At 38.0% G+C, this 18794-nt stretch overlaps 1 protein-coding gene across 1 annotated transcript in view; it reads right to left on the bottom strand.

The window, feature by feature from the left end:
- Positions 1 to 18794, bottom strand: part of ARIH1 (ariadne RBR E3 ubiquitin protein ligase 1) — a 134991-nt gene that overhangs the window by 70577 nt on the left and 45620 nt on the right. Inside the window, exon 2 of the mRNA XM_053595925.1 lies at positions 12698 to 12765. Within this exon, the coding sequence (XP_053451900.1) occupies positions 12698 to 12765 (68 nt within the window). The remainder of the gene's footprint in view (positions 1 to 12697; positions 12766 to 18794) is intronic.

Genomic DNA, 18794 nt, shown 5'->3' with positions numbered 1-18794 from the left:
AATTTTTAATCTTGTGGGACTAAGCTTCCATCAACTGAAATATGCGTCCAGATTTCAGAGATCTTAAAATGTGAAAAACGGTACATCTTTAAATTAATAAGACAGGTATTTATTATGCATGGGAATTGTTAAACTTCTTGAATCTGTGTGATATCTATGTCTTTTACCAATTCTTTTACCAATTCTCAGCCATTATTACATCTTCAAATATTGCCTTGGCTACACTCTCTCCTTTCTTTCTAGGACTCAATAAAGATCACATCATTATGTCCTCTGTATTTATTAAACTCTTTTGTATTTTCTATCTTTTAGTGGATACACTTAGTTCTTGAGAGGTTTTCGATCTTCCAATACACTAAACTTTATTTGGCTTTGTCTTATCTCCTGTTAAAATAATTTACTTAGTTAAATCTTATTTTGCTTAGTCACAGAAATTCTGATTTTTTTTTTTTCCTCCAAATTACAGCTCATGCTTACCAGTTCCCTGGGGTAACATTTGTGTTTAGGTCTGACAATCTAATATCTCCAATCCAACTTACCAGAAATTTTCTAGAATCTCTTATATTTTGTCTCTGATAAAAGTGTACTTTTATATCTCTTCCATCTACTGTCTGTCAATTTAGCTGTTACCATCCTAAGAGAGGATAACATTTTCCTTTAACCTAGATTGTTAAAGTAGCTTCCCAATTGGAATCCTTGCATTCAATCAACTGATATTATTACTAGATTTCTTGCTGAAATAATGCTCTTATATTTCTCCATAAAAAAACCTTCAAAGGCTTTCCAATAAACAGGAAAAAGTATCCAAATTCATTTGCTTAAAATTCAAGGCTTAGCTCATGCCTATAATGTTCTGGGGGGCCGAGGCAGGAAGATCCATTTGAGCTCAGGAGTTTGAGATCAATCTGGATAAGAGCAAGACCCTGTCTCTACCAAAAACAGAAAAATTAGTCAGGCATTATAGCAGATGTCTACAGTCCCAGCTACTCAGGAGACTGAGGCAGGAAGACTGCTTGAACTCAGAAGCTTGAGATTGCGATGAGCTAGGCTAATACCAAAGTACTCTAGCCTGGGTGACAGAATGAAACTCTGTCACCAAAAAAATAAATAATTCAAGGCCTTCCATAATGTGTTTCCTATTAAACATTTCCCCTCTGTTCTTCATGTACTCCAATCACACAATCTCATCATCACCACCCAATCTCATTATCGTTCAACACAAATATATATTCTTAAACTTTTTCCCCAATTATTGTTCTCTGAACCTGAAATATCCAGGTTTCATATCCTCTGTCCTTCCTTGTCCAATCAAATGCCACCACATTAATAAATCTCTTCCCACCTAAAACCTAAATCAGAAATAATCTTTATATAATCCTGCAAAACTATGTATCTAAGTACTGCTGAAGTCAACTGTATGATACTTTTTTGTTTTTTTGTAAAGACAGAGTTTCACTTTATGGCCCTTGGTAGAGTGCCATGGCATCACACAGCTCACAGCAACCTCCAACTCCTGGGCCCAAGCAATTCTCCTGCCTCAGCCTCCCGAATAGCTGGGACCACAGGCACCCACTACAACACCTGGCCATTTCTTTGTTGCAGTTTGGCCGGGGCCGGGCTTGAACCCGCCACCCTTGGTACATGGGGCCGGCGCCTTACCAACTGAGCCACAGGCGCCGTTGTATGTACCTCCTCATCACCAAACTTTCAATGTATTCTAACATATAACTGACATTTTTTTAAATCTTGGTTATTTTTATTTTATTTTATTTTATTTTATTTTTTGTAGAGACAAGAGTCTCACTTTACTGCCTTCAGTAGAGTGCCATGATGTCACAGGACTCACAGCAACCTCCAACTCCTGGGCTTAAGCGATTCTCTTGCCTCAGCCTCCCGAGTAGCTGGGACTACAGGCGCCCGCTACAACGCCCGGCTATTTTTTGGTTGCAGTTCAGCCGGGACTGGGTTTGAACCCGCCACTCTCGGTATATGGGGCCGGTGCCCTACTCACTGAGCCACAGGCGCCACCCTAAATCTTGAAATTTATGAAGTAATAAGGCAGTAGGAAGACTAGCGACAATAGAATGAATAAAGTCAGATCACTTTAGATGAGGTAACAAAGGAAGAAAATTGTTCCAAGTTTCTGCGGCTAGTAAATGGTGAAGCAATGATCTCATATTCTTAACCATTATAATGTAAGGAGAGACGGTACATTTGCTCTTTCGATATACGGCTGCCTAATAATACCAGAACTGTTTAGACAGGAAAAAAATCCCACTATACTGTAGAGAAATAATAATGAACATTATCACAAAAGCCAGGTTTTTGAAAAAGCAAACTTACTTTCACAGCTTAGAAGAACAATATATTATTACTAATGTGGCTAAGAAAAGCTCCATGTTATCATACTCACAAGAGCTAACTCTTGTACCTATTCATTAAATGGGAATTAATGCTTCAGAATAAAAAGTAAAAAGCTATCTGCAACACAGGTGGTCCCAGGTAAGACTGGAAAAGATTGAAATCCTTCTTCAGGATTCTTTGGTTATATCATCCATTAAAAGTTTTCAATCACCTCTATTTCCCCTCAAGTCAAACATGCCAGTTAATTTGTTAACACTCACCTTATATCCTATTAAGTAAAATTAGTTTTTAAAACATCAAAACAGACCTATAAAAAAAGTGAGTTACAAGAGAGAAGATACTGATGATTTTATTTGTTTCCAACTCTAAAGGAGCTCCATTTTTGGAGCTTTGTTTCTAAATCCCGCCAAAATCAAATAGGATTTGCAGTCATGTCACAATCTCAGTAAAATCCTATTCCAGAAAATCTAGAAATGGCTAGATTTAATTAAAATATTTAATACAGACTACATATTAGGAATTGTTAATATGTAGGAATGCAACACAAAGAATTTAATAGAAGTGATGAAATAGTAAATCGAATACACATTAATGTACAAAGAAGATAGTGATTAATTGCTTGAGAAACAAGCAAAAAGCTGCCTTAGAAGGAAAACTTAAGTTGGTTTTAAAGGATAACTAAGAAAAAAAGACAAGTAAGGCAAATTAGGCCTGGGCCAGCAACAGTGTAATAGCAAAGGTGCTCCACAGAGTGGCAGTTAACAGCCTATGTTGATATCCATAGAAGCTCTGTGTCAACACACATTTGCAAAGGTGAGGTAGCACAAAAATGAATTTGGTGAGCACCATAAAAGTTCTGTATAACTAAACTGTAATATGAGAACAAAAAAAGATACAGAAATAAAGAGAAGAAGCCAGAGATGTAGATAGAAGATGAATTTTTAGGAGTCTTCCCTTGTCATAAAAAGAAGGGGAAGAAGAGACAACTTGACTTTCCCAATCTCTCCTGCTGAGAAGACTTACGCCCAGCAAGAACAAGGGGATAGTTTATCAAAACCGAGTACTTGAAGAAGGTTCAGTGAGGAATTTATTCTACCAAAGAAGTAAGGAGAGGGGCAACAGCAGAGGGGCTAGTCTTGCAGTCATGTGCCCAATACTGATGACATAAGCTGTGATGCCTGTGGCCAACGGTGTAGCAACAGCGCCTCCACTGAAACAGTTTAACACTGTGATTTTGGAATTTTCCTGGCTATACAGCCTTCATGTTTGATTCTCCGTCTTTAATGTCTATTTCATTTTACCTCTTAAAGTTTCTTTATAACTAACCCCCTGACAGACAGACAGACAGACCAGGAAAGGAAGAAAATATTCAAACTACAACAGAAGAAAAAATGGAAGTAATACCCTAAAAAATTATGACAGTATCAAAGCACAGTGGAAAATTAGAGAGATATAGTTGTTGTTGCAGTTCTGATTTGCTTCATCTGGAGGGGCATGGAAAGAAATTAATAGAGAAACTTCTTTTTATTCTGTATGATAAAAGAGAAGTTAATCTGCAGAGAGAGAGAGAAAGGAGGGAAGGAGAGAGGGAAGAGAAAAGAGAGGAGAGGGGAGGAGAAGAGAAGGGAAGGGAGGGGAGGGGAGGCATGACAAGACAAGACCCACCCAGTAGGCTGGGAGAAATAGATAATAGCAAAGATCTAGAAAGCCACTATGAACATGAACACACCTGTACGTAACAGGGTTTTTGCTCTGTTGCTCAGGCTTCAGTGCAGTGGTACAATCATAGCTCATTGCAAACAAACTGTTGGGCTCAAGTGATCTTCCTGCCTCAGCTTCCCAAGTAGCTCCATGAACCACTATACCCAGCACTTGCTCTCTCTCTCTGTGTATGTGTGTGTATATATATAAAACGTGTATATATATACATATATATATACACACACACTTTTTTTTAAATAGAGATGGAAATCTCACACCATGTTGGCCAGGCTGATCTTGAACTCCTGGTCTCCAGCAATTTTCTGGTCTTGCTCTCCCAGAATGCTAGGACTAGAGGTGAGTCACTGTACCTGGCCCCAAAATTTATTTTTAAAAAGAAAATTCGCTTTTAGGATTAGGACAATTTTTTTTAAACTACAGACTAAGGGAAAAAACATAGGGCAAATAACAGGAACAACTGGAAAAGATCTATTTGTAATTCCATTGCCCTCCCTGGACCATAAGCTCCTCTTCCAGAGCAGGTACCCTGGTTTACTGATGAATAAAATAAACAATAATATGCCTGGAATATGGAAATGAAGGAGTAAAGAGAGAACAAGAAATTTAAAATTTTCACCATTTTGACTAGGATAAGATTTACCTTAAACTGAAGTAGTAGGTAGTTTTTAAAAATTCATCTTTAAGTATATCAAAATAAGCAGAAATGATACTTGAATAAATAGTGTTACTAATCAGGAAGCAAAGCTTTTTTATATGCTACATGACAACCTTTACTGGCTATATTGCCTACCTTTTCCCTGTAATTCCCCGGATTCTAAATAGTTAAAGGATTACCATACAGGTAACCTTCATTTTATACTAATAAAGAATGGAGAGGAGCACAGGGTCACTGAAGCAAAGACTACTTAATTCCATGTTTCCTTTCATTTTTCAACTGTATTAAGGAAAGGAGTAGTAAGTGGGACCTGACCAATGGTATGTACTGTTAAAGTTCTAGGGTGATTCCAGGGGCAATTTCATGGTTTATCAGTTGATTCTCTTGGGTTTTCTAAGTAGATGATTATATTATTAATATATAATTTTTTTCCTCTCTAATGTTTAGATCACTTAATTTTCTGTGCATTTATCAGAACTTTCAATACATTCAAATGGTGGTGACAATCATTATCCTCATTTAATGTTAATGAACATGCTTCTTATATTTCAACATTAAGTACAATTTTGCTATAGATTATTAGTTGACTCCTTTTATCAAGCTGAGAAATTTCCCTGTCAGTGTGCTAGGAATTTTGTTTTCACTACATTATGGGTAAATGCCTAATTTTGTTAAATGCATCACAGATATATATCATGATTACCTTTTGGTTTCTCATCATTGTTAATGTGGTAAAAACTATAGTATAGATGAAAAGAATTTCCCCTTACGATGATCTATTCTTGCATTCCTAGGAAAAAATCCTACTAGCCCATTGATTCATTTAGTAGTTATTATTTTATGAAACTGACACTATTATTCCTAATAAAGATGATTTTTCTCATCCTGTCTATCATATTTTGTAACTAGGATTATTCTGTTTTGGCTAATATGAATTCATGATGTTCTACTATTTTTCTTTTTCTTTTTTTTTTTTTTTTTTTTGGTTTTTTTTTGGCCGGGGCTGGGTTTGAACCCACCACCTCTGGCATATGGGACCGGCGCCCTACTCCTTGAGCCACAGGTGCCGCCCATGTTCTACTATTTTTCTATAGTCTGAGATAATTTTCAGTAGGAACTGGCAACTCCATGAAGGTTTATTAAACAGAACTTACCCATAAAATCATCTAGTGCTTCTGGGGGATGACAGGGGTCTTACATCATATTCACTACACATTTCTGTAGTTTTGAGTGTACTCTATTTTTCTATTTCAGGAGAATCTAGGCAATTTCCATTTCTAACCTTTCAAATGCATTGGCAGAAGTGGTACACAGAATAGAGAAAAGAATGCTGATGTTACAGGTGCCCTCTTCTCTTCCCCCATCACATTTGCCAATGGTTTATTCCCCCCTTAAAAACATACACATACACAACTATATTTTTGGAGCAATTTAAAGTTGCCAGCAAAATTAAGCAGAAGCTACAGTTCCAATATACCCACACTCACACCCCCACCCCAAGTGTAACTCCCCTATCAACACCGTACATTCGATGAACCTACACTGACACACAGTTATCACCGAAGTCCACAGGTTACATGAGGGTTTATACTTGGTGTTACACATTCTACAGGTTTCAACAAACGTACAATGAGAGTATCTACAATTATGGTACCATACAGAATAGCCTCAATGCCCTACAAAACCTCCATACTTTTCATCCCTTCCATTCCTTTTCACTGTCTTCATAATATTGCCTTTTCTGGAATGTGACACGGTTGGAATCACATATGTAGTCATTTCAGATCAGCTTCCTTCATTTAGTAATACACATTTCAGTTTCTTCCACTTATTTTTTATTTTTACACCTTCATAGCTCATTTCCTTTTTCTTTTACTTTTGATTTTATTTTATTTTTTTTGAGAGTCTCAGTTTGTCACCCTTGGTAGAGTGCCGTAGCGTCACAGCTCACAGCAACCTCAAACTCTTGAGCTCAAGTGATTCTCTTACCTCAGCCTCCCCAGTAGCTGGAACTATAGGTGCCCACCACAACGCCCGGTGATTTTTAGAGACAAAGTCTCACTCTGGCTCAGGCTGGTCTCAAACCTTGGTTGTCTGCAATCCCAACCTTGTCTTTTCCTTCTCTTGGTTGACTGAGCTCAGGCAATCCACCAGCCTCGGCCTCCCAAAGTTCTAGGATTACAGGCATGAGCCACTGCGCCTGGCCCTCCCTTTTACCTTTTTTTTTTTTTTGAGACAGATTCTCAATTCCGTCATCATAGCTCACAGCAACCTCAAACTCTAGGGCTTAAGAGATACTTCTACCTCAACCTCCCAAATAACTCACACTACAAGTGCCCACCACAACGCCCAACTAGTTTTTCTATTTAGTAGAGACAGGGTCTCACTCTTGCTCAGACTGATCTCAAATTCTTAAGCTCAAGTAATCCACCAGCCTTGGCCTTCCAGACTGCTAGGATTATAGGCATGAGCCACTGCACCCAGCCATTTTCTTTTCATAAAAAGAAAAGTTCATTTCTTTTTAGCACTGAATAATATTCCATTTCTGGAAGTACCACAGTTTATTCATCCAATCATCTACTGAAGAACATTCTAATTGCCTCCAAATTTTGGCAATTGTGAAGAAAACTCCTATGAACATAAATATGCAGGGTTTTGTGTAAATCTAAGTTTTCAACATATCTGGGTAAATATCAAGAAGCACAACTGCTAGACTCTACAGTAATAGTACATCTTGCTGTTACTGTAAAAAGCTGCCAAAGTAGCTAAACCATCTTGTACTCCCATCAGCAATGAATGTGGGTTCCTACTGCTCCACATTCTAGCCTGCACTTGGTGGTATCAATATTCTGGCTATTCTAATAGATATGTAGTGGTACCTCAGTGTTGTTTTGATTTGCATTTCAGGATCTTTTCATTTGCTTATTTTGTGCAGGATCTTTTCATTTGCTTATTTTGCCATCTGTATATCTTCACTAGTGAGGTGTCAACATCTCTGGCTTACTCTTTGATCACCTTGTTTTCTTATTGTAGAGTTTTAAGAATTTACTGTGTTTTTTGGCTAACAGTCCCTTATTAGGTTAAGTTCTTTCACGAATATTTTTTTCCCAGTCTGGGGTTTGTCTTTTCATTCTCTTGGTTGATTGCATACTGATTTAAAAAAACTCATTTCAGGGCGGCGCCTGTGGCTCAGTGAGTAGGGCGCCAGCCCCATATGCCGAGGGTGGCGGGTTCAAACCCAGCCCCGGCCAAACTGCAACCAAAAAATAGCCGGGCGTTGTGGCGGGCGCCTGTAGTCTCAGCTGCTCGGGAGGCTGAGGCAAGAGAATCGCGTAAGCCCAAGAGTTAGAGGTTGCTGTGAGCCGTGTGACGCCACAGCACTCTACCCGAGGGCGGTACAGTGAGACTCTGTCTCTACAAAAAAAAAAAAACTCATTTCAAAGATCTTTTCTGTTTTAATCTTTTTTTCTTTTTCTTTTTTTTGGTTGCTGGTCTTCTCTAATTCATTAGTATTTGTTGTTATCTTAAATATCTATTCTTTGCTGGGCATGGTGCCTTGAACCTGTAACACAGCTACCCAGGAGACTGAAGCAGAGAACAGCTGAGCTCAGTAACTTGAAATAAGCCTGGCCAACATGGTGAGACCCCGTTTCAAAAAAAAAATTCTACTTTCCTTGGATTTATTTTTCTAACTTCCTATTTCAAAGAATTGATTATTTTTTACTTCATTTTCTTTTTCTAACAAACATTTAAGATTGTAAATTTCTGGGCGGTGCGTGTGGCTCAGTGAGTAGGGCACTGGCCCTATATACCGAGGGTGGTGGGCTCAAACCCAGCCCCGGCCAAACTGCAACAAAAAAAAATAGCCGGACGTTGTGGCAGGTGCCTGTAGTCCCAGCTACTTGGGAGGCTGAGACAAGAGAATCGCCTCAGTCCAAAAGCTGGAGGTTGCTGTGAGCTGTGTGATGCCACAGCACTCTACAATGGGTGATAAAGTGAGACTGTCTCAAAAAAAAAAAAAAAATAATAAAATAAGATTGTAAATTTCCCTGTACCTTTTCAGCCACATTTATACTCTTATTATTCAGTTCTAATTATTTTAGTGTAATAATTAATATACATGTACCAAGAGAGATAAGAAGAAATTATACTAACAAAACAAAGTTATTTTAAAAAATTAAGTTGGATATACTGAATGAACAATTCAAGATAGCTAAAAAGCAGAATGGATGCAGAAAGCAAAGCAAGTGAATTACTAAAGAAATTTGAGGAGCCAGGTGCCTATAATCCCAGCACTTTGGAAGGCCTGCACGGGTTAAGACCTTGCCTCTTAAGGGGTGGGGTAGTAGGGTATGGTGGTGCATGCCCATAGTTCCAGTTACTTGGGAGGCTGAAGCAGGAGGACAGAGCCTAGAAGTTTGAGCCTGCAGTGAGCTATGATTGCGTCACTTTACTCTAGCCTGGGTGACAAGAACAAGGCCCTGTCTCTTTAAAAAAAAAAAAAAGAAAAAGATAATAAAGATAAACCTCAGGAATTTTTACAGAACAAAGTACAAAGGAAAAAGATCACAAGTACAGAAGAAATATTTTGAAAAAGTAAGAAGACCTGGAAAAAGATACGGAAGTTTCAACATGTGACTAGTAGGAATTCCAATACCTTTCTCTTATCAAGAGACAAGAGAAAAGGTAAACTGAAGAAATAACAGCAAAGAATTTCCTAAAACCAAAAACATGTCCTCAGATTTAAGGTCTCTAACTGGTTAAGTTTTCAGAACTAATAACTGAAACTTATTATATAAATTTCAGAATATTAAGAATCTCTGTTAAAGCTGGCAATGGAGGCCCATTCACTGTCTATGGTAAACATGCCCTGTTATGTAAGCTTATATCTTGCTCTTACTCTATAAACCTCTCTTTATTTTCCTCAATAAACTTGGTTCCACGCTTGCCTTAAAAAAAAAGGAATTGTTATTACAGGACTCTGTGTTTACCACTTATGTATAAAATATGACTTACACAATTGTAGGACATATTGCAGAAGAAAAAGAAATTTAAACAAAACACAAGGATGCAAGAAACAAATAAGCAAGGAAAAAAAGATTTAAGTTATAGATAGTAAAAAGACTTAAAAATCAAATAAATATTTCTAATATCATTGACTTATCAAGCCAGAAAAGGATAGCATAAAAAAAAAATTATGCTTTTTTTTTTTTTTTTATGCTACAGTTTTTATCTTGTACCAGGGATAGATATAAAACTATAACTAAATATTGGGCGGCACCTGTGCTCAGTGGGCGGGGCGCTGGCCCCATATACTGAGGGTAGGCCAAACTGCAAGAAAAAATGGCTGGGCGTTGTGGCGGACGCCTGTAGTCTCAGCTACTCACTACTCAGGAGGCTGAGGTGGGAGAATCGCCTAAGCCCAGGAGTTGGAGGTTACTGTGAGCTGTGACACCACAGGGGGTGTCCAAGGGGTTTAAAGTAAGACTCCATCTCTTAAAGAAAAAAAAACTGTAACTAAATATTGTTATAGTAGGGCAGCACCTGTGGCTCAAGGAGTAGGGTGCCGGCCCCATATACCAGAGGTGGTGGGTTCAAACCCAACCCCAGCCAAAAACTGAAAAACAAAAACCAAACAAATAAATATTGTTATAGTTTTAAGTGTGTACGAGCAAACTGTAAAGGTAGCCACTGGAAAAACTGAAATAGAATATATAATTTTAGAGCGGCGCCTGTGGCTCAGTCAGTAAGGCGCCAGCCCCATATACCGAGGGTGGCGGGTTCAAACCCGACCCCGGCTGAACTGCAATCAAAAAATAGCCGGGCGTTGTGGCGGGCGCCTGTAGTCCCAGCTACTCGGGAGGCTGAGGCAAGAGAATCACTTAAGCCCAGGAACTGGAGGTTGCTATGAGCTGCATGATGCCATGGCACTCTACCAAGGGCCATAAAGTGAAACTCTGTCTCTACAAAAAAAAAAAATATATATATATATAATTTTGAAAAATTATCACAGAAAGGACGGTGCCTGTGGCTCAAGGAGTAGGGTGCCTGTCCCATATGCCGGAGGTGGCGGGTTCAAACCCAACCCCGGCCAAAAACAAAAAAAAAAGAAAAATTATCAGAGAAAAATCAAAAGAAAATATGATGAAGCCAACAAAATTAGCACACAGAAAACATGGTAAATATAAAGCACAACTTAAAACACTATATTTCAATCTAACCATTGGTTATTATAAAACATGAATATGTTAATCTCAGTTATTAAAATGAATAATTACAAATTAGTTTTAAATGTATCTTTTGAAAAATCATCTACATGCTGCTTACAAAAAATACACCTAAAACCAAATAACCCAGAAAAGAACATGAGAAAATGGAAAAGTTATACCAAATGCTTATTACAAAATAATAATAATAATAATAATAATAATAATAATAATAATAATAAGGCTCGGAGCCTGTAGTTCAGCGGCTAGGACGCTAGCCATGTACACTGGAGCTGGCCAGGTTCGAATCCAGCCCAGGCTTGCCAAACAACAATGACAACTGCAACGAAAAAATAAAAATAGCCAGGCATTGTGGCGGGCACCTATAGTCCCAGTTACTTGGGAGGCTGAGGCAAAAGAATCACTTAAGCCCAAGAGTCTGAGGTTGCTGTGAGCTGTGACTGCATAGCACTCTACCTGGGGCAACATGGTGAGACTCTATGTCCAAAAAAAAAAAAAGCACAGCAGTGCTAACAGTAGACAACATGGAATATAAAGAGAAACCATTAAATGAAACAAAATTGATTGCATACTGATTTTAAAGACACTATTTAAAGATACAATTATAAATCTCTAGGTACCAAATCACTTATCTTCAGAATATACAAAAGCTGAAATTACTAGGAGAAACTGAAAAGTTTACATACTCACAGATGTTTCACAGAAGCCTCTTACTTTTAAATTCATACTTACCACACAGATGAAAAATATTTAATTGAAAAATGCTTTCAGCTATGTAATAGGACACAATTTAGAATGTTTGCAGAAATATATTAATATGAAACAAATTCTGGGTAAGTCTAGCTCACTAAAAATGTTTCAGAAGTAAGTAAAAAAACCTCCTATTCCTAGTAGAGGTATCATAAAATGAATAAGCCAGAAAGTAAATGTTACCAAAATTAAGAACTAGCACAGTGGCTCATGCCTGTAATCCTAGCCCTCTGGGAAACCAAGGTAAGAGAGAATCACTTGAGCTCTGGAGCTCAAGACCTGAGCAAAAGTGAGATCCCATCTATAAAAAATTAGTTGGGTACAGTGGCACACACCTGTAGTCCCAGCCACTTTACATGCTGGATTACATAAGCCCAGGAGTATGACGTGGCAGCGAGGTATGATGATGCTACTAGGCAACAGAGACACTGTCTCAAACAACAACAACAACAACAACAAAAAACCCACACAAAACCACCCAATGGGATAGAATCCTGCCCAGAAACTAAAGAACCAGTTTAAACAGCTAGTTTGGTAGCCAGGAAAGCCTGGGTAACTTTTTAATTTTGCTTTCACTGAATCAATGCCATTAGTATCCCTAACATACATTTAAAGGTTTATGGATAAAAAATCCTTTTCAGTAATATAAAAAGATCTTATTCATGTGCTCCAAGAATATATCAAGTGTTTTTTTCTTTTTTTTTTTTCAAGTGTTTTTTTCTAACCCGTTTTTAGTTGTTGGTGCCCAAGAAGAGGAGGAACCCCTCAACCTCAAATAAATAGGGAACAGTAAGTCTGAATTCCCTAATACTAAATTTATTATAAAGTTTACAGATGAGAAATACAAGGAATTAAAGCAGTTACTGCTTGTACTTTGGCTTGTTCACCAATAGTATATAAATCAATTCTTACTTGCTTCTTGTAAATTCAGCTCAGCTGTGTTACTTCTAAGTACAAAGCTGACAACATAGTTCCTTACCTTTCCATTAGCTTCTCTTTATCCCAATTGAAGTGGCTAAGGAGTATTCTTGTGATAGTTGCTGGATTCTAAAGAAGGAGGGAAAAAAAGTCATTTTAAGGTAACAGCACTTCACTGACATTTAGTGAACTTCTAGGATGAATTTAAATTTCCATAATACTCCACCCAAATATTCATTCATAGGATATTTCTTTATTCCCCTAAGGAAATACAAAATTTGAATTGATATATGAAAAAAACGTCAGGTTTCCATAAGATCAAAAGAAGTAAAAAAGAAATTAAATGGAAAGTAAATTACTATATTAAATCAGGTACTAATTAAATTTTGCAATTAAGACTTAACAGACCGCCACATCTGCACACTAAATGTAATCAATAAAATTTCTAATGCCTGGCTGGAAGTGGTAGTGTGTGCCTACAGTCCCAGCTACTTAGGAGGCTGAGTCAGAAGAATCACTTGAGCCCAGGAGTTTAACCTTGTTTCTTTTAAAAAAAGAATTTTTTTTCTAATACCTTATGCATTAAATAGTTCAAATGGGTACAAATTGTTTCTGAGTCAGAGTATACTTCAGAGACATTAAACCAAACTGACAAAATATGTATACCTTGTAATAATTTATAGTGCGCAATCTTGGGTTGCTATTTTTGAGAAAGAAAAGCTAACACAATAAGACCAAAGTTTATTCCCTTCTCATTCAATGCTGTCGCAAATATCTCTATTTCCCATAAAACTAGCGAGCTTACAATTTGAGTACAGGATTTTAACTTAAAATGCAATGGGGCCTAGGAGATCAGCAAAACCTGACTCATTCAATGTCACTAGAGCTAGTCACAATAGCAAAAGTGGAACATGGGTCTGTTAACTTGTATTTCATATATAATTTTACTACATCAAATAACATTTCAAAGATCTCTGCAAGCCAACACTACTTTATTTCACCATAGTTAATTACTGATTTACAGTAACCTTGTATAAAAATAGGCCAACAAAGAAATCTCTATCAATTTTCAACAATACCATTTATCAGAGAAAAATTTACATATATACACACTCACCTCAAAAGCCAAGGATGCAGACACTCTCACTAATTCATTCTCACTAATTCACTAGCACATTCTGATAATTCTAGGCCCTCCTTATTTTTTGGACCCAGACAACCCTAGGAATCCTTCTTTAACATAGCATTCTAAACAGATAACCACCAATTTAGAGTTAAGATGCAACAAGAGACGGTGCCGTAGCTCAGTCGGCAGGGCGTTGGCCACATACCCGGAGGGTGGTGGGTTTAAACCTGGCCCAGGACAGCTAAAAAGAAAAAAAAAACTGAGGCAAGAGGATCGCTTGAGCCCAAGAGTTGGAGGTTGCTGTGAGCAATGACGCCATAGCACTCTACCGAGGATGACAGCATAAGACTCCGCCTTAAAAAAAAATAAAAAAGATGCAACAAGAAACCCATTAACTGATCCTAAGTTATAATGCTTATTTGTCCAGAATACATAGGTATTAGGTTTTTGTTTTTTATTTTTTTATATGAGTTTTCCTCTGTCACCTGCTAGAGTGCAATACCATCATAGCTTACTGCAATCTCACACTCCTGGGCTCATGTACACCTCCTGCTTCAGCCTTTACAGAATACCTGGGAATACAGGCTTGAGCCACTGTGACCAGCTAATTTTCCTATTTTTTGTTCAGATGGGGTCTCTTGCTATGGCTGATCTTGAACTCCGGACTTCAAGTGATCCTCCAGCTTTGGCCTCTTAGAGTGCTAGTTACAGGTGAAAGGCACTGTGAAATGCCTGATTCAGAAAATTTAAAAGAACTCTCAGAGATGGTACTAGGTTTTCACAACATTTGCCTACAACTGAAATAAAGTCAGTAATTTAGATTTAGCCATGTGTCAAATAAGAACAATAATCCTATCAATTGAGAGACTTAAGTTTCATGGTAGGTAATAACTAGAATTATGTGACTCTAACTTTGCAGTATCCAGCATATGATATTCCCTACTACTACATAGGGTGTTCGGGAAAAATATTTCTGGAGTTTTCCAAGAGTCTCAAATTGCAAAGATAGGCAAACAGGAAGGGTAATGATTTGATGTTGGTAAGGTCAAACACTAGATCCAGCCACAAGTCCCCAAATCTAATATTGGTTTATCAAAAATAAGTATAGAAACCTTTGTTAAAATACAGATTCCTAGGTTCCACTCTCATACTTTTAACTTAATAGTTCTGAGCAGGGCCTCCCCGAATGTGTTCATAGCCATTTGAGGCAGGACAGACATGACTCTAAAACTAAGAGAACTCCATGTTTCTGCTGAAGGAAGAAAAGGCCCTTGAGAACTGAAAAGTACAGGAAAAATCACTGAAAGCAGAGAAATGGAGAAGTAGATCTCTAGGTCTGTGTGTGGAACACACCCAAAGAAGTACAGAAGAGGCTTTCAGAACAGGACTATGATACGAATCACCGCCTGGCTCCTAGATAAACATAACTGGGAACAAGAGGGGCAAATGCAAACAACATGGCAGAGGCTTTAAAAACGGAATAGGTAATGGAACCACTGTTTATGTAAGACGAGAAAGAACTTGTAGGTACAACCTAACCACGCTGACTTGTCTACTAAAACGAACAAAAACCCCTAACTTCTCTAAAGAGTTTTAATAAGACCCAGAATCTTACAATATTCAAAACACCTGGGATAGAATCTAACTACCAGACATAGCAAGAACAAAAAATCTTACCAATTCTCAGAGAAGATAATCAATAGATGCTGACCTGTAGATGACTCAGATACTAGAATTATCAGGCAAAGACTTTTAATGTACCTATTAAAACCATGATCCATTAGGTAAGGGTGAACACCTTAAAACAAATGAAAGAAATTCTCAAGAAAAATATAAACTATAAAAAAGAACTAAATGGGAATTTTATAACTAAACACAAAATTCACTGGATAGGCTTGCAATCAAACAGGAGATGCCAAGAGGAGTCAGTGAACTTGAAGATACAACAGAAATTATCCGATCTTAGTAACAGAGAAAAAAGGGTAAGGCTATGTCTTCAACCCCGGGCCTGGATAGGTAGTGGGCTGGTAGTGTCTTGTTACCAAGACAGTGGTATCCCGGGGCATGGATAGGTAGTGGGCTACACAGCAGGAGGTAAGCAGCAGGCAAGCAAGTGAAGCTTCATCCTTATTTACAGCAGCTCCCCATAGCTGGCTTTATCGCTTGAGTTCTATTTTCCTCTTGCATCAGGTCTCTCAGATCAGTGGTGGCATTAGATTCTCATAGGAGCACAAACCCTACCATAAACTGCACACGGGAGGGATCTAGGTTGTATGCAGCTTATGAGAATCTAATTAGCCCCTTCTGATCCTATGTCGGACCTTGTCTGACACAATGATTTTCTATGCTCTGCTCCAATGTAAATGTAGGAAGGTGCCCAATGCATATTTTTTGTTTCTTTTTTTTTTTTTTGTGGTTTTTGGCCGGGGCTGTGTTTGAACCTGCCACCTCCAGCATATGGGACTGGCGCCCTACTCCTTGAGCCACAGGTGCCACCCTGTTTCTTTTTTTTATTAATTTATTTTTATTGTTAAATCATAGCTGTGTACATTAGTGTAATCAAGGGGTACAATGTCCTGGTTTCATATACAATCTGAAATATTCTCATCAAACGGTTCAACATAGCCTTCATGGCATTCTTAGTTACTGTATGTAGGCATTTGTATTCTGCATTTAGTAAGTTTTGCCTGTACCCATTCTAAGATGCACCATGGGTGTGGCCCCACCCATTACCCTCCCTCCACCCTACCCTCCACCCTCCCTTCCCCTTCCTTGGCCCTTTCCTCATAGTCTTGTGCTATAGTTGGGTTATAGTCTTCATGTGAAAGCTATAATTTAGCTTCATAGTAGAGCTGAGTACATTGGATACTTTTTCTTCCATTCCTGAGATACTTTGCTAAGAAGAATATGTTCCAGCTCCATCCATGTAAACATGAAAAAGGTAAAGTCTCCATCTTTCTTTAAGGCTGCATAATATTCCATGGTGTACATGTACCACAATTTGCTATCCATTCGTGGGTCAATGGGCACTTGGGCTTCTTCCATGACTTGGCAATTATGAATTGGGCTGCAATAAACATTCTGGTACAGATGTCTTTGTTATATTGTGACTTTTGGTCTTCTGGGTATAAACCTAGTAAAGCAATTATAGGATCGAATGGCAGGTCTATTTTTAGGTCTCTAAGTATTTTCCAAACATCCTTCCACGAGGAACGTATTAGTGTGCATTCCCACCACCAATGTAGAAGTGTGCCCTTTTCTCCACATCCACACCAACATCTCTGGTTTTGGGATTTTGTTATGTGGGCTACTCTTATTGGGGTTAGGTGATATCTCAAAGTAGTTTTGATTTGCATTTCTCTGATGAATAAGGATGATGAGTGTTTTTTTCATGTGTTTGTAGATCGTGCGTCTGTCTTCTTTAGAGAAGTTTCTCTTCAAGTCCCTTGCCCACCCTGAGATGGGGTCACGTGTTCTTTTCTTGCTAATACGTTTGAGTTCTCTGTGGATTCTGGTTATTAGACCTTTATCAGCAGTATAACCTGCAAATATTTTCTCCCATTCTGAGGGCTGTCTGCTTGCTTTACTCACTATGTTCTTGGCTGTGCAGAAGCTTTTTAGTTTGATCAGTCCCAGTAGTGTATTTTGGATACTGCTTCAATTGCCTGAGGAGTCCTCCTCATAAAATATTCACCCAGGCTGATTCCTTCAAGAGTTTTCCCTGCACTTTCTTCAAGTATTTTTATAGTTTCATGTCTTAAGTTTAAATCTTTTATCCAGTGAGAGTCTATCTTAGTTAATGGTGAAAGGTGTGGGTCCAGTTTCAATCTTCTACAGGTTGCCAGCCAGTTTACCCAGCACCATTTGTTAAACAGGGAATCTTTTCCCCACTGAATGTTTTTAACTGGCTTGTCAAGGTCAGATAACGCTAAGTAGCTGGATTCATCTCTTGGTTCTCTATTCTGTTCCAGACATCTACTTCTCTGTTTTTGTGCCAGTACCATGCTGTTTTGATCACTATCGAATTATAGTACAGTCTCAGGTCTGGTAGCATGATTCCTCCAGCTTTATTTTTATTGCTGGTTAATGTTTTGGCTATTCGAGGTGTTTTCTGATTCCATATAAAACGAAGTATTATTTTTTCAAGATCTTTAAAATATGACAATGGAGCTTTAATAGGAATTGCATTAAAATTATATACTGCTTTGGGTAGTATAGACATTTTAACAATGTTGATTCTTCACAGCCATGAGCATGGTATGTTTTTCCATTTGTTGACATCTTCAGCTATTTCTTTTCTTAGAGTTTCATAGTTCTCTTTGTAGAGATCTTTCACGTCCTTTGTTAGGTATACTCCCAAATATTTCATCTTCTTTGGCACTACTGTGAAAGGAATAGAGTCCTTGACTGTTTTTTTCAGCTTGGTTATTGTTGGTATATATAAAGGCTACAGATTTATGGGTGTTGATTTTGTAGCCTGAGACACTGCTGTATTCCTTGATCACTTCTAAAAGTTTTGTAGTAGAATCCCTAGTGTTTTCCAGATATATGATCATATCTGCGAAGAGTGAAAGTTTGATCTCTTCTGACCCTATGTGGATACCCTTGATCACCTTTTCTTCCCTGATTGCAATGGCTAAAACTTCCATTACAATGTTAAAGAGCAATGGAGACAATGGGCAACCTTGCCTGGTTCCTGATCTAAGTGGAAATGATCCAATGCATTTTTTTGAGTTGCATTCTACACAAGCCCTCAACTTGCTTACGAGCTGCATAAAATGAAAATACACATTAACAGGAATACTCATGGCTTCTAGGAAGGATTTTTCAAGTGATCTGAAAAAGAAAATACTTCAGGAATATGAATTATGTGCCTCTCATGATAAGAGGTTAGTAATGATGCTGAGTATATTCTTTGGCCCTCAAACACAGTTGATCACTGGTTGTAGGAAGGAACAGACTGTTCAATTTCAAAAACCAACTGTTATTTTAGAATACAAAAAGTTTATGGTAAGAGTGGATAGAGCTGATC

Source organism: Nycticebus coucang, chromosome 6, assembly GCF_027406575.1.
Source record: "Nycticebus coucang isolate mNycCou1 chromosome 6, mNycCou1.pri, whole genome shotgun sequence".
In the NCBI taxonomy this organism is placed as follows: Eukaryota; Metazoa; Chordata; class Mammalia; order Primates; family Lorisidae; genus Nycticebus; species Nycticebus coucang.
The sequence above is the reverse complement of the archived record's forward strand: the minus strand, read 5'-3'. Positions and strand labels throughout refer to the sequence as shown.